We start from the raw sequence: 15,694 nt of genomic DNA, 5'->3' as shown, positions 1-15,694 counted from the left end.
TCATTTGCATGCTTCTTGGTTTTAAATGAGATGTCAACTCTGAAAGCTATTGATCATTTCACTTAATTATGGAAATAGAATGAAAGGGTTTGTCCACCATTAAAATAATTCTAAGTATCAAAAATAAATGGAAATCTACTGGGGAGAGGGTAGAAAATGCCACACTCGTGAATTTAGACCTAAGCCTCTGACTGTTCCTGCTCAAACTCTGACCTTTAGTCCATTGCATTCCAAGGCAGCCGATGAACCAGTAGAATAGTTATGGTATTTTTCTATTGTTCTCTCCTTCTTGTTTCTCAAAAATATGAATAGCTCCCAAACTTCAGAAATCTGAATCTCCAGCTTTTACACAACTCTCATAATGTTGCCTTCCTCTCTATTCCCATAAAACATTAACGGACCATCCTTGTCATTGTTCATAAATATTTGTCATCACGTAGAGAACATTAGATTTTGAAATCTCCTCTCTTTATGATGCAATGGAGAAACCACTTTGGAGATTTGAGACTGCCACAACCCTGTTGACTATTTCCAAAGGGAGTGATTAGATTGTCAACTGAATTTGTCAAGGAAAATACCAGAGCTTTGTAAAGGGCAAATATTTTAGAATATGTCATCTACTGCCCCAGAGGGTTAATCCTGAATTCTGACACCAAAATCCTATCAGTGACTGAGGTAGTATGACCTTGTTTGGAAGTCTATTAGAGCAAAAGTAAATAGAAAGTAAAGAAAAGTTTATTTACATCTTATAATAAAATCAAAAAGAGAAAAAAATGTAAATAAATGATGAGAGATTGATATATACATACCAAGGAAGCAAGCAGAATCAGGTTGAGGATGAAACATGTGAATTATTGCCTCAGGTGCAAAATTTACCCTGATACCAAAAGCCCTAGTAATCAAGGTAAATAAAATTTTAATGCAATGTTTAAAAGTCAGAGTCAATGTAAAAATTATGAACAAGAATATCAATTTTTCAAAATAAAGACACCAACATTACAAATGTTTCCTTTTATCTCAGTTTCCAATATGGCTCAAAGTGGCACTATTACTAACCCAGCATTTATTTAAAATTTACTGTTTATTTTGTTTATCATAGTTTTGCAAAATTAATTTTGTTTTTTACAATATCAATTAGACCTAGAGAATATTATGCTTAGTGAAATGTCAGACAAATATGTAGAATCTTAAATACTATTGAATGTTTATGCTAAACAGAAACAGACTCACAAATACAGAACACAAACTAGTGGATATCATAGGGACAGGGCAAATTAGGGGTATGGAATTAGGAGATACAAGCTCATATGTATAAAATAGATAGGCAACAGGATATATGGTATAGCACAGGGAATTATAGCCATTATCTTGAAATAGCTTTTAATGGTGTGTCTCTGAATCAGTATGCTATACACTTGAAACTAACCAAATATTGTCAATCAACCCCACTTCAAAAATTCGATTAGAATATTGTTTATTACTAAATTTTTGTCACTCCCTTAGATTTTGCCCTCACGGCATAGGCATTACTCATTCCTCTATCTTCACCATCATTCTGACCCCAAAAGCAAATAATGTGATCAAGTCAGTAATGAGTATGTAAGATTCAGCATGTTGCTGGTTGCTGGTGATGCAGACATAGCAGACGGAATATGAACAATGCTCATGAAGATATTCAAAGCCTAGTACTTCTTAGAAAAAAGAACTGTGCAGGGTAAAATGTATCACTTCCTCAAAGGTAAGTGAACTCCTAAATTGGATGTGAAAAAATGTATCCTGATCTTGGTATTTGTTGTTTACTCACTTTTTCTTTCCTCAGCTAAAACAAGGAGTGGGGAGGTGGTGTTTTTTTCACTGACTATTACCAAAATAAAAAATTAATAAAAGTTCAGAGTAATTAAATGCAACTTAATTTAATCTTTTTATATCTGGTTGTTGTATTCATTGTTTTGCTTTAAAAGGAAATCTGAGTTTGTGGGTCACTTCAAAACCAAATCACTAAACACACATTTTTGTAAACTAAATAAAATTCATAATCAAATATGCATTTGTTCTAATCTGTTTTCATCTCAAGAACATAGTGTGAGAAATAAAAAAAGAGAAGAAAGAAAAAATAAAGAGGTACAAGGTTAGAATGACCAAAACAGACCAAGAAAACAGGGAAAAGAAAGACTCATGGAGACATATGGAAAGACAATTGTAAAATTTTCAAAGGTCAAGAGACAGAGAGACACTGGTCTGTAATACACGTTCCACAAATCCACAAACTACAAAAGTAAACCAGTGATAAAGAGGCCTGTATATAGGAAAAAGAAAATACACCGGGTTAGATATGCACTTAGCTGGAGTAAGAGCCCCACTTTGAAGCAGGTTAAAGTTCTGCCCCCCAAAAGTCTTTGACTTTGAAAATTGCTTTTCCATAATTATAATCTGAGGCTTTCCTCATTTCTTAACATTCATCCCAATATGTAAGACAAAATTAATATGAAGATCTAAGCTAGTTCTTATGAGTCTTTTTAAAATGGGGTATTTTTTATTTTAAAAAATATTGAAATTATTTATCTCTATTACTGAGTTTTTCGACACATCCTTAGATTTTTCCCCAAACTCAATTAACTTATTGGGTGTCTCCCCTGAGCCTGACAGTATTGTGTCAACAGTACCGTACAAACAAGACAAAAGTCTTTTCCTTTAGAATTTTACATTCTAATTCAGGGAGACAGACAATAAGCAAACAAGCAGGAAAGAAAACATCAGATAGTAATGAGTGTGTGAAAGGAAATATAGCAGAGTGTGAGTAAGAGAGAGCTTGGGAAAGAGACTGCTGTTTTAGAAAGGATGGTCAGAAAGGATCTTTCTGAGGAGGTTTCATTAAAGTAAAATCTGAGTGTCTAAAAGAAGCCATTCCAGTAAGTGGTCATCAAAAAGAAAGATCTGTATATCAAACAATAGTATCCACCTTTTTCTGAAAAGGCTAGTAGTCTTCTCTTTTCCAATTTAAAAAGAAAGGAAGATCTGGTGTGTTAAGGAATAAAACAGGGGTCAGAGTACCAAAAGAGTGAAAAAATTTATACAGAGAGAAAATTCCTTCCCATTTTTTATCCCCCACTCAAACTTCACAATAGGAAATAGCTATTACTCTTTGTGCATCTTCCCCGAAGCATTATGAATATAAAAACTAAAGTCATTATACAGTCTTTTCTCTCTATTAATAAAAAAGTGATAAATATGCAAAAGTAGGGTTGGTTTAAATGAATTTTAATAGCTGCATACAACTCAATACTTTACAGGCGTTTAAAATATAATAGGCATGTGTAACATATACATTCATGCATAATATAGCTTCCAGAATATTTTTTAAGAAGCAATTTAAAAAACAACATATATAATACGTCCTTATATTTAGACAAAAAAGTTTAAGTATGTACCAAAAATGTGGAAAAAATATTTTATGTACATCCTCTGACCTTTATTTTTATTGTATATATTGCTGTTGTTCAGTCACTAAGTCATGTCTGACCCTGTGACCCCATGGACTGCCACACACCAGGCCTCCCTGTCCTCCACTATCTCCCAGAGCGTGCTCAGATTCATGTCCTTAGAGTTGATGATGCTATCTAACCACCTCATCCTCTGACACCCTCTTCTTTTGCCTTTAATCTTTCCAGCATCAGGGTCTTTTTAATGAGCTGGCTCTTCTCATCAGGTGTTATATATGTTTCATCAATTCCTTTCTACCACAAACTCAGTTTTTAAAATTATTATTAAAATAATCACATTAAGTAAAACTCTATATTGGTTTCTATTTAAATTTTTCAAGTCAGCTTTGTACAATAAGAAATCATAATGCGTGCATTACTCATTCACTTCTTACTAGCCATTGTTGAGAATCTATCAGAGCAAGTCATTGTGATGAAACACAAATTTAATAGTACAAACTCTAATTTCAAAGAAGGAAAAAATTTTAAACACAGACACACATAAAATAATGGTAAAATCTTTGTAAAAGAACTGTGCTTAGAGCATCATGAGAGCAAAGAGGAGTAAACACTGGTGTGGGCGCTGGAAATGTATCAAGAAGCAGGAAGCACCACGGTTCAGTCTTCACTGAAAGGTTCATCAGCAAGAGGTAAAGGAGAACAGTGTGCAAAGTCACTGAAGAATCAGACTCCCTTCCTGTGCTGAAACAGTGAGAGGCAAGATTGGAAAAGTGGGTAATTTCTAATAGATTATATTTGATTAAATTTATAATTCATTGGAAGAAATTCAGGAGATAATCCATGAGACTGCTGTTCTACACTACACATAAAGGATATATCTAACTGATGATACAATTGACAACTTCTTGGCTATGTTGTGGAGAAGGCAATGGCACCCCACTCCAGTACTCTTGCCTGGAAAATCCCATGGACAGAGGAGCCTGGTAGGCTGCAGTCCATGGGGTCGCAAAGAGTCAGACATGACTAGGCTACTTCACGTTCACTTTTCACACTCATTCATTGGAGAAGGAAATGGCAACCCACTCCAGTGTTCTTGCCTGGAGAATCCCAGGGATGGGGGAGCCTGGTGGGCTGCCTTCTATGGGGTCGCACAGAGTCAGACACGACTGAAGCGACTTAGCAGCAGCAGCAGCAGCTATGTTGAGCTATTGTTGCTGTGTCCTGTAGATATATCATGAGAATTTTTCAATATTTTTCAAAAGTATACTCTTTAGTTTTAAATTCAAAACTTAATGATGACAGGTATTAATCTGATAGATTTATTCTGGGACATAGCACAAATTTCAAACTTTTAAAAACTGAGATCATATTAAATATGTTCTTAGACTACAATAGAATTAAACTAGAAAGGTATTAGGCATATTCTCAAAACTTTAGGGAAAAACACACTCTGAATAACCCAAGAGTAAGAAAATCAAAGTCAAAATTAGGATATATTATTAATGGAATGCAAATGAGAACACAACATAAAAAATATGCCATATGTAGATAAAGTAGTGCTTAGAGGGAAATTTGTCGGAGAAGGCAATGGCAAGCCAATCTAGTACTCTTGCCTAGAAAATCCCATGGATGGAGGAGCCTGGTAAGCTGCAGTCCATGGGGTCTATAAGGGTCGGACACGACTGAGCAACTTGACTTTCACTTTTCACTTTCACACATTGGAGAAGGAAATGGCATCCCACTCCAGTGTTCTTGCCTGGAGAATCCCAGGGACAGGGGAGTCTGATGGGCTTCCGTCTATGGGGTCACACAGAGTCGGACACGACTGAAGTGATTTAGCAGCAGCAGCAGCAGAGGGAAATTTGTAGCATCAACTGATTTCGTATAAAGGGATTATAAGAAAGAATTTAAATCAATAACTTAATCTCCAAATTTAGGGAAAAAACATGAAATTAAATCCAAAGAAAGAAGAAACTAAATAATATAGGTAAAGGAAGAAATACATAAATTTCTTAAATAGAGAAAAATAAATGAATCCAAAAGTTAGTTCCTTGTAAAGAAGAATAAAATTCATAAAAATTTAGACACACTTTCAAGGGGAAAAAGAGATTACACAAATTAATAATATCAGGAGTTAAAAAACATTTATTATGAATATTACTGAAATTAAAAGAATGCTAATGGAACATTCTGAGCAGTTTCATGCCAATAAATTTGATAACTTAGCTCTAATGAACAAAATCTTAAGACCATTAATTACCAAAAATCACTCATGAAGAAACAGATAACTTGAATAGCTGTATATTTACCAAGGAAATTTAATTTGTACTTTAAAATCTTCCCACAAAGGAAGCTTCAGACCCAATTGTTCATCTGATGTATCTGCCAAACAGTTATTCAAGAAATAATCAAACTTTCAGAAGATAGATTATTAAAGGAAAATATTTTTAATATTCCCTGTATTTCCTTTTGGTATAGATTAAGTTATTAAAAGCATGTGAATATATTTGCACATATTTGAGGAATATGTTTCTCTTCTCAGTCATTTCCAATTTAGATTCATTGTGGTCAGAGCATGTATTCTATATGAAATACAGTGAGACTTTTATGGGCTAGCCTATGATCTATCTTTGAGAATGACTAATGCACTTGAGAAGAACATTTGCTTGTCACTGTTGAGCACAGTAGTCTATAAATAGCAACGAAGTCAAATTTGTAGATAGTGCTGTTCAAATATCCTGTAAGCCTTAGTCGCTCATTTGTGTCCAACCCTTTGTGACCCCACAGACTGTAGCCCACCAGGCTCCTCTGTCCATGGGATTTTCCAGGCAAAAATACTGAAATGGGTTGCCATACCCTCCTCCAGGGACTCTTTCCAACCCAGGGATTAAACTCGGGTCTCCTGCATTGCAGGCAGATTCCTTACCGTCTGAGCCAACAGGGAAGCCCATCTCTACAGACAACAGCTCACACATACTGTCAATTTTTTAAAAATTAATCTCAGTATTAGCTGTTGGATTCTCTGTTTCTATATTAATATATGTTTAAATGTCTATAGCCCAGCACATATAATGGTCTGCTACTCCATAAAAGATTTTATAAGTACCTAATTTCCCACATTAAACCCCACTATACTGAAAATAACTAGAGTGGTTTATGTAATCTCCAACAGAATACAATACCAATAAGTATCATTTTCATAATCAGATTGAAATCAGTTGAAAGCAGATTTTAACATCCAGGGAGGATTTGTAATAGCTCATTAGTAATGATCAGGAAGCTCTGAAAAACAATCAAGTGAAATAATTACATGATATTTTTCCATAAAACCAATTATTTTCCTTTCATGTCAGTCTACCAACATTGAGGGAGGAAGAATATATATGTTTTCAAGAATTTTCAAACTTTTTAAGCTGCTCAAAACAAGTCTGCAGCATAACATTTGGCTTTTAATGATGTTTTGCTGGTTATTGATCTCTGCCTAGAATCCTGATGATATTCCTCTAAATCATAGAAGAAACTATTTCAGATAAGTCAACTCTCTTGCTTAAAGTATTAAAAATGAATTCTTACTGCAATTAGAATCAAATAGAACTTTTTTTTTTAATTTTTTATTTATTTTTTATTTTTTTTTGTAATTAATTAATTTTTTATTGGAGGCAAATTATTTTACAATATTATATTGGTTGGTTTTGCCATACATTGACATGAATTCGCCCCGGGTTTACATAAGCTCCCCCTCCTGAACCCCCCTCCCACCTACCTCCTCCCTTTATCCTCCCTCTGGGTCATCCCCGCATGCCAGCCCCGAGCATCCTATAACATGCATTGACCCTGAACTAGTGATTCATTTCACATATGACAACATACGTGTTTCAATGCCATTCTCCCAAATCATCCCACCCTCACCCTCTCCCACAGAGTCCCAAAGACTGATCTACACATCTGTGTCTCTTTTGTTGTCTCGTATACAGGGTTATCATTTGCATCTTTCTAAATTCCATATATATGCGTTAGTATGCTGTATTGGTGTTTTTCTTTCTGGCTTACTACACTCTCAAACTATAAGCAAGGTGAAAAGACAGCCTTCAGAATGGGAGAAAATAATAGCAAATGAAGCAACTGATAAAGGATTAATCTCCAAATTATACAAGCAGCTCCTGCAGCTCAATTCCAGAAAAATAAATGACCCAATCAAAAAATGGGCCAAAGAACTAAACAGACATTTCTCCAAAGAAGACATACAGATGGCTAACAAACACATGAAAAAATGCTCAACATCCCTCATAATCAGAGAGATGCAAATCAAAACCACAATGAGATACCATTTCACACCAGTCAGAATGGCTGCTATCCAAAAGTCTACATGCAATAAATGCTGGAGAGGATGTGGAGAGAAAGGAACCCTCTTACACTGTTGGTGGGAATGCAAACTAGTACAGCCACTATGGAGAACAGTGTGGAGATTCCTCAAAAAACTGGAAATAGAACTGCCATATGATCTAGCAATCGCACTCCCGGGCATACATACCAAGGAAACCAGAATTGAAAAAGACACATGTACTCCAATGTTCACTGCAGCACTGTTTATAATAGCCAGGACATGGAAGCAACCTAGATGTCCATCTGTAGACGAATGGATAAGAAAGCTTTGGTACATATACACAATGGAGTATTATTCAGCCATTAAAAAGAATACATTTGAATCAGTTCTAATGAGGTGGATGAAACTGGAGCTTATTATACAAATAGAACTTCTTATCTTAGCCCGAGACCTCAGTTATTTGACCCTTACATATAAATTAACACCTGAAATCTCTCACACTTATTCATTATACTGCAACCATTCTGGTGTTTCTTTTATGTTCTTTAAACACACAAAGTGTATTCTCTTGTTATGCATAACTTTCCCCCACTAGTTACAATAAAGTGAAGTCTCTCAGTTGTGTCCGACTCTCTGCAACCCCATGGACTGTACCCTACCAGGCTCCTCCATCCATGGGATTTTCCAGGCAAGAATACTGGAGTGGGTTGCCATTTCCTTCTCCAGGGGATCTTCCCGGCCCAGGGATCGAACCCAGGTCTCCCACATTGTAGGCAGACACTTTTACCATCTGAGTCACCAGGGAAGTCCCAATAGTTACAGTAGTACATGAAAAATGGAAGGCATTCAATGAAAAACAGTATTTGTTAAATGAATGAAAGATTTGCAGCCAGAATTTCCCCTTCATGACTTCATATTATAAAACCAATTCAGAAAAACACATGCTGGCTCAATATCCTCCTCATGGAAACTTTCACTTCCTGGTTGCGAAGGGTATAAATCACAGGGTTCGTCAAAGGAAAGATCACTGTGTGGAAAAAGGAAACCACCTTGTCTGCTGATAAGGCTGTGAAGGGACGAGTGTAGATAAAGATGGCAGGCCCAAACATGAGAAGTATAATAATGACATGAGTGGTGCATGTGGACAGAGCCTTCCTCTTCCCTTCAGAGGCAGACCCACTTACATGGCAGAGGATGACTGCATAGGAGGCCAGTAGCCCCAGGAAACACAGCAGGGTGAGCAGGCCACTGTTGAAGACCATCAGGAGCTCCACCACAAAGGTGTCAGTGCAGGCCAGCTTGATGACCTGCGGCACATCACAGAAGAAGTTGTCCAGTCGGTTTGGACCACAGAAGGGCAAGCGCAGGATGAGGGCCACTTGGATAATGGAATGAACAAAGCCTCCAAGCCACAGAACCAATAGCAAGGCACAGCAGGCTCTAGGGTTCATGACAGTTGAATAGTGTAAAGGACGACAGATGGCAATGTAGCGGTCAAAGGCCATCACGACAAGGAGTAATCCCTCCCCTCCTCCAAGGAAGTGCAAGAAGAAGAGCTGAGTGATGCAGCCTCTATAGGAGATCACCTTCTTCTCAGAGAGGAAGTCCATCAGCATCCTGGGAGCCACAGTGAAGGAGTAGGATGCATCCAGGAAGGCCAGGTTGCCCAGGAAGAAGTAGAGGGAGTCCGTGAGGCCGGGGTCTGACCTGACGGTGAGGATGATGAGGACATTTCCAGGGAGGATGATGAGGTAGAAAAGTAAGATCAGGACACAGATCAGGAGCTGAATGTTTTGAGACTGGGTCAGACCAAGGAGAATGAATTCTGTCACCACTGTGCTGTTTTCTGTCTTCATCTCCTGTGCCTGTAGTACCTGGGAGAGGAGAGAGTTTGTTCCCAGTTCTTCTCCCACTAAAACCTGTGAATTCTACGTCTGTGTTACACCATTACTCTCCCACAAATGAAGAAAGCTCCTCTACTCTTCACCTGCATGCGTGCTACTGCTTCAGTCGTTTCTGACTCTTTGTGACCTATGACTGTAGCCCGCCAGGCTCCTCTGTCCACGGGATGCTCCAGGCAAGAATACTGGAGGGGGTTGCCATGCGCTACTCCAGGGAATCTTCCCTGACCCAGGGACTGAAGCCGCGTCTCCTGCACTGCAGGTGGATTCTTTACCCATGAGCCGCTGGGGAGGCCACTTCCACCCTTTATTCTTCTATAAATCATTAAGTGCCAACACCGAAACCTCGACGCCACACTGTTCTGCTTCTGTCCGGTGCTCCTGTTAACTGCTCTCTCCTGCAGCACGCTGTCCTGCCCTGCATTTGTTATGATTCACATGAGGCGTATGAACTTCTTACAATTCTTCAAATTTTTATTTGAATGGGGGGAGGAGGTAAGATGGAAACTGACAGCAAAAAGGAATGGCAGAGTTTTTTAAGGCAAGAAACATTCCATATCTGGTCTGTAATGGTTACAAGTGTCTTTTTTCTTCAAAATTTATTGAACTATTAAACGATACAAAAATTCATGCATTTACTGTATGTAAATTATACCTTAGGGAATGTTTGCCTAAAAAGTTTTTTAAAACCTGCTTACTTAAAATATTTCCTTTTTTTCTTTTAACCCATCATCCTGGTCTTGATAAAAATAATCCTGGTTGTTCTGGAGAAATTGAGATCTGTGGCTTATCTGTACAATTGTCTCTAAATTGGCAGTGTGCTTATCCAGTGTACAGGATAACTTATTGCTATGAAAATTTGAAGGCCCAGTGTAGACCACCTCAAAATGTGCCTCAATAGCATACTGATTATTTTGAATTAAAGTCACTTAAGAAATGGTCAATGCAAGGGAGACACTCTGATCCTTCTTTCTGTCTCCCTGAAAGCAGGAAAAAAATCTCTTCATGTGAAAAGTGCACCACCTGCATCCAGGGGTAAGGGGACGCCCTTGTCCCTAGAGACAGGGATTCAAACGAGAAACTCATAGAAACAAACCTTGTTATTTTTCATTTTTCTACCCCAAGCCCAGACTCCATTTAGATTCTTTACTAATTGACCATATAAAGCCTAAATTTCTTTGTCCTATTTGTTACAAAGTTATTGTTTTTTCATCTAAAAAGTGTTAAAGCACCTACTTTGGCCAGTTGTTTAAATCTCATTTCTATGAGACCTTCATGCTTGTGATTAAATTGCCTTGAGTAAATTTTATTATTAGTCCAGCCTCAAGAACTCAAGATTGATAGAGCAGAAACTTCCCCATCCTACACAAAAGCAATAACAGTAGAATTTCTATGTATATATGATGATATTCCATTATTTGCAATTCTATTTTTGAAAGTGTCATAATGAAAACGAATATTAAAATGTACAAATAAAATACACATGCTGTTTGCACATGCTAAAAAGTTGTTTATTTTTAGGATGAAACATTTTCAAAACTTGAAGACTTGAACTGGATGATAACACTGCCCTGTAATATAGAAGTATATCTACTCAAAATGTAAAAATGTCTGATTTTGTGTGTCTAAACCCAAATAGATGAATTAAAAGCAGATGTTTTTGCATATAGCTAAAACCTGGAATTATGAAAGAGGTAGTTTTCATCACATAGACACATAGATACGTGTACAAATGCACGTGTGCACACACACATGCACAAGCACATGAACTGTTTCCTAAGCAAAACTGAAGCACCAACATTTACAAACGGCACAATCCAAATTAACTTTTCCACTCTGTTCTTTCCTTCCTTTCTTTTGTCCTCTCTCACTTCCTCTTTCCCTCCTTTCCTTCATTCCTTTTTTCCTAGCATTCCTTGGCTTAAATATTTATCACTTTTTTCTCTGTATAATAAAACCTGCTGCTAGAAAAGTAAGTCAGGACTCTGTCTGTACTTATTCCTAACTTATGTGCACCTTGCACTCTGTTATACAATTGGTTATTTCATACTGTTTCAAACATCAAGACTGTCTTTAGGACATAAGGGAAAACTTTACGTATTAAAGTTTAAGGGTTGCAGATTTTTCCACTGTGCTTGGCTTTCCTGTCATGCACTTATGTTCTTCTATTGACTCCTTAACAGATCGTATTGATTACCATCTAACATCCCTCACTTCTTTCTCTAGTAATATGATATAGAAATTTAAGACCAAGAAAAGTGGTATCTTAATAAAAGTTTTATGTATTCTCAATAAAGTAATTCTAAATATTAGAGGAACAAGAGTTTTATCATTAAGATTACAGATAAAAGATTTTACTGTATTATTGAAATCAGATTTCAAATAATAAAAAAAGTTTGTTTCTGCTATAACAGCTCACCATTGCATGATGAGATAGCAGATGTCCCACCAGAAAAGCTGTAAAATGTTTCCATTTATTCCTTCTTCCTGTTCCTTATAATATGAAGATTGACAAATATATTTACCTCGCTAGCAATCCAACATTGCTCTTACACAGCAAGCTCCACCTCTTAACAGAAGGGACAATAAAATTTTATTTCCGCCGTTATTAAATTTAATTTCTCTCGAAGACAGACCTCTTAACATTTTAAAACAACAACCAATTTGTGATGCAACAGAGAATGCACTCTGGGAATTCTAAGGCTAACCAAACTATAGAACTCTTCTAAAGGGAATTTTTAGAATGCCAATGAAATCGAAATATTAGAGTAGAGATACCTTAGGTGCAAATACTCAGACATCAGTTAGAGAGACATGGTCTCTCTATTGGAATCTAAAATTAACATTCTATCAGTGACAGAAATGATGGAATGATGAGAATATTTATTAGGTCTGAATGGAAAGAAAGTCAAGGGAGGTTTATATTTTATACTGTAATTCAAAAAAGAGAAAAGTAGTGCAACTGACAGGAAATCCAAGGTGTATCAAGAAAGAAAATAATGTGGTCAAGTAGAGAGTAACCATGTTAGATTCAACATAACTTCTGGTGACAAAGGGATAAGCAGGGAGAAAATAAATGATGGTCACCAAGCCTCCTTTGAATCATCATTCTACAGAAAAAGAACTGCATGTTGTAGGACTAATTAAAACCTCAGAGATGTCCTCCATACAGAACCTATTTGGTCTTCATATTTGCTGTTTTTCATTTTAAGTTTTGTTAAAGCAATGATGGGGTTTCCTAGGTTGCAGAGTGGCAAAGAATCCTTGCCTATGCAGAAGACACGGGTTCAATTCCTGGGTTTCGAAGATGCCCTGGAGGAGTAATGGCAACCCACTCCAGTATTCTTGCCTGGAAAATTCCATGGACAGAGGAGCCTGGTGGGCTACTGTCCATGGGTCCACAGAGTCAGACATAACTGAGTGACTGAGCATGCAAATCAATGATGCAGAGCTATTTATTTTTCAATTTAATATTATTAAGCAGAAGAAAAATAATTAGGAATCATGCAGGAGGCAACATAATTTAAGCTTTAGGGATTTGATTTTGTTTTAAACAGACAGATTTTCTATTTAAAAATCTAAAATACTAACTTTATATTTAAAAAATAAAAAAAAATACATAATCAAACATATTTCATTCTAATTTATAACCAGTTCATAAAAAGCGAGGTAGGAGGAATGACAAATGGGAAAAGTAAAGTAATAAAGAGATATACAAAGCTATGAAGATAAAAATCATACATAAAGAGTAAAGGGAAATTAAGGAATAGCAATACATGCAAATGGACCCATGAAATTAAAAGACGCTTACTCCAACCTAGATAGCACATTAAAAAGCAGAGACATTACTTTGCCAACCAAGGTCCGTCTAGTCAAGGCTATGGTTTTTCCAGTGGTCATGTATGGATGTGAGAGTTGGACTGTGAAGAAAGCTGTTCACTGAAGAACTGATGCTTTTGAACTGTGGTGCTGGAGAAGACTCTTGAGAGTCCCTTGGACTGCAAGGAAATCCAACCAGTCCATCCTGAAGGAGATCAGTCCTGGATGCTCACTGGAAGGACTGATGTTGAAGCTGAAACTCCAATACTTTGGCCACCTGATGCGAAGAGCTGACTCATTAGAAAAGACCCTGATGCTGGGAAAGATTGAGGGCAGGAGGAGAAGGGGACGACAGAGGATGAGATGGTTGGATGGCATCACCAACTCGATGGACATGGGTTTGGGTGGACTCCAGGAGTTGGTGATGGACAGGGAGGCCTGGCTTGTTGTGTTTCATGGGGTCGCAAAGAGTTGGACATGACTGAGTCATTGAACTGACTGAACTGAGTACATGCAAAGACTGTATTAGGAAAACAAGAAATGAATATGAAAGGATACAGAGGCACAAAAATGTATATTGTGAAAATCACATATTAAAGTAGACAACAGATAAAAGAAAGTTATCTTAAAAAAAAAAATAAAGTTGCAGAAAAACACGTAGGAAGAAAAATTCACATTTTCGGGTTCATTACAATCTTTATTGCCACCAAAGACTTTTTTAAATATTATTTTTTCATAACAATAGACATAATCAGGAACCTTGCTTCCTAATGTTTGTCACAATACTTAAAATAAAATTAAGTTGATGATCTAACTTGTCCTCAGAACAGAGACTTTATATTATTGCTGGTAAAAATTGATAATTTTAGACAATCTTAGAAATTAAAGTCATGAACCATACTGTATTTTGGTGTTCAGTTCAGTTCAGTCACAGTTGTATCCAGCTCTTTGTGACCCCATGAATCACAGCACGCCAGGCCTCCCAGTCCAACACCGACTCCCAGAGTTCACCCAAACTCATGTCCATCGAGTCGGTGATGCCATCCAGCCATCTCATTCTCTGTCATCCCCTTCTCCTCCTGCCCCCAATCCCTCCCAGCATCAGAGTCTTTTCCAGTGAGTCAACTCTTCGCATGAGGTAGCCAAAGTATTGGAGTTTCAGCTTTAGCATCAGTCCTTCCAGTGAACACCCAGGACTGATCTCCTTTAGGATGGACTGGTTGGATCTCCTTGCAGTCCAAGGGACTCTCAAGAGTCTTCTCCAACACCACAGTTCAAAAGCATCAACTCTTTGGTGCTTAGGTTTCTTCACAGTCCAACTCTCACATCCATACATGACCACTGGAAAAATCATAGCCTTGACTAGACACACCTTTGTTGTGCAATGCCTCTGCTTTTTATATGCTGTCTAGGTTGGTCATAGCTTTTCTTCCAAGGAGCAAGCATCTTTGAATTTCATGGCTGCAGTGATACTGGAGCCAAGAAAATAAAGTCTCTCACTGTTTGCTCTGTTTCCCCATCTCTTTGCCATGAAGTGATGGGACCAGATGATCTTACTTTTTGGAATATTGAGTTTTAAGCCAACTTTTTCACTCTCCTCTTTCACTTTCATCAAGAGGCTCTTTAGTTCCTTTTCGTTTTCTGCCATAAAGGTAGTGTCATCTGTGTATCTGAGGTTATTGATATTTCTCCTGGCAATCATGATTCCAGCTTGTGCTTCCTCCAGCCTGGCATTTCACATGATGTACTCTTCATATAAGTTAAATAAGCAGGGTGACAATATACAGCCTTGACGTACTCCTTTCCCAATTTGGAACCAACCTGCTGTTCCATGTCCAGTTCTTGTTGCTTCTTGACCTGCTGTACAGGAGGCAGATCGGTTGGTCTGGTATTCTCATCTCTTTGAGAATTTTCCACAGTTTGTTGTGATCCACACAGTCAAAGGTTTTGGCATAGTCAATAAAGGAGAAACAGATGTTTTTCTGAAACTCTCTTGCTTTTTCGATGATCCAGCGGATGTTGGCAATTTAGTTTCTGGTTCCTCTGCCTTTTCTAAAACCAGCTTGAATTGGAAGTTCATGGTTCACACACTGTTGAAGCCTGACTTGAGGAATTTTGAGCATTACTTTGCTGGTGTGTGAGAAGAGTACAATTGTGTGATAGTTTGAACATTCTTTGCCATTGCCTTTCTTTGGAATTAGAATGAAAAC

At 37.4% G+C, this 15,694-nt stretch overlaps 1 protein-coding gene across 1 annotated transcript; it reads right to left on the bottom strand.

Annotated features, from left to right (window-relative positions):
• Positions 1-8,693: 8,693 nt before the first annotated feature.
• LOC148776926 (olfactory receptor 4N4C-like) lies at positions 8,694-9,659 on the bottom strand. Its single transcript, XM_088840422.1, has one exon. The coding sequence runs from the start codon at positions 9,618-9,620 to the stop codon at positions 8,694-8,696; it is 927 nt and encodes a 308-aa protein (XP_088696548.1). The 5' UTR covers positions 9,621-9,659.
• Positions 9,660-15,694: the final 6,035 nt, after the last annotated feature.

The sequence above is a fragment of the Moschus berezovskii genome, chromosome 9, assembly GCF_049115385.1.
Source record: "Moschus berezovskii isolate FMDL1 chromosome 9, NW_MosBer_1.0, whole genome shotgun sequence".
In the NCBI taxonomy this organism is placed as follows: Eukaryota; Metazoa; Chordata; class Mammalia; order Artiodactyla; family Moschidae; genus Moschus; species Moschus berezovskii.
The sequence above is the reverse complement of the archived record's forward strand: the minus strand, read 5'-3'. Positions and strand labels throughout refer to the sequence as shown.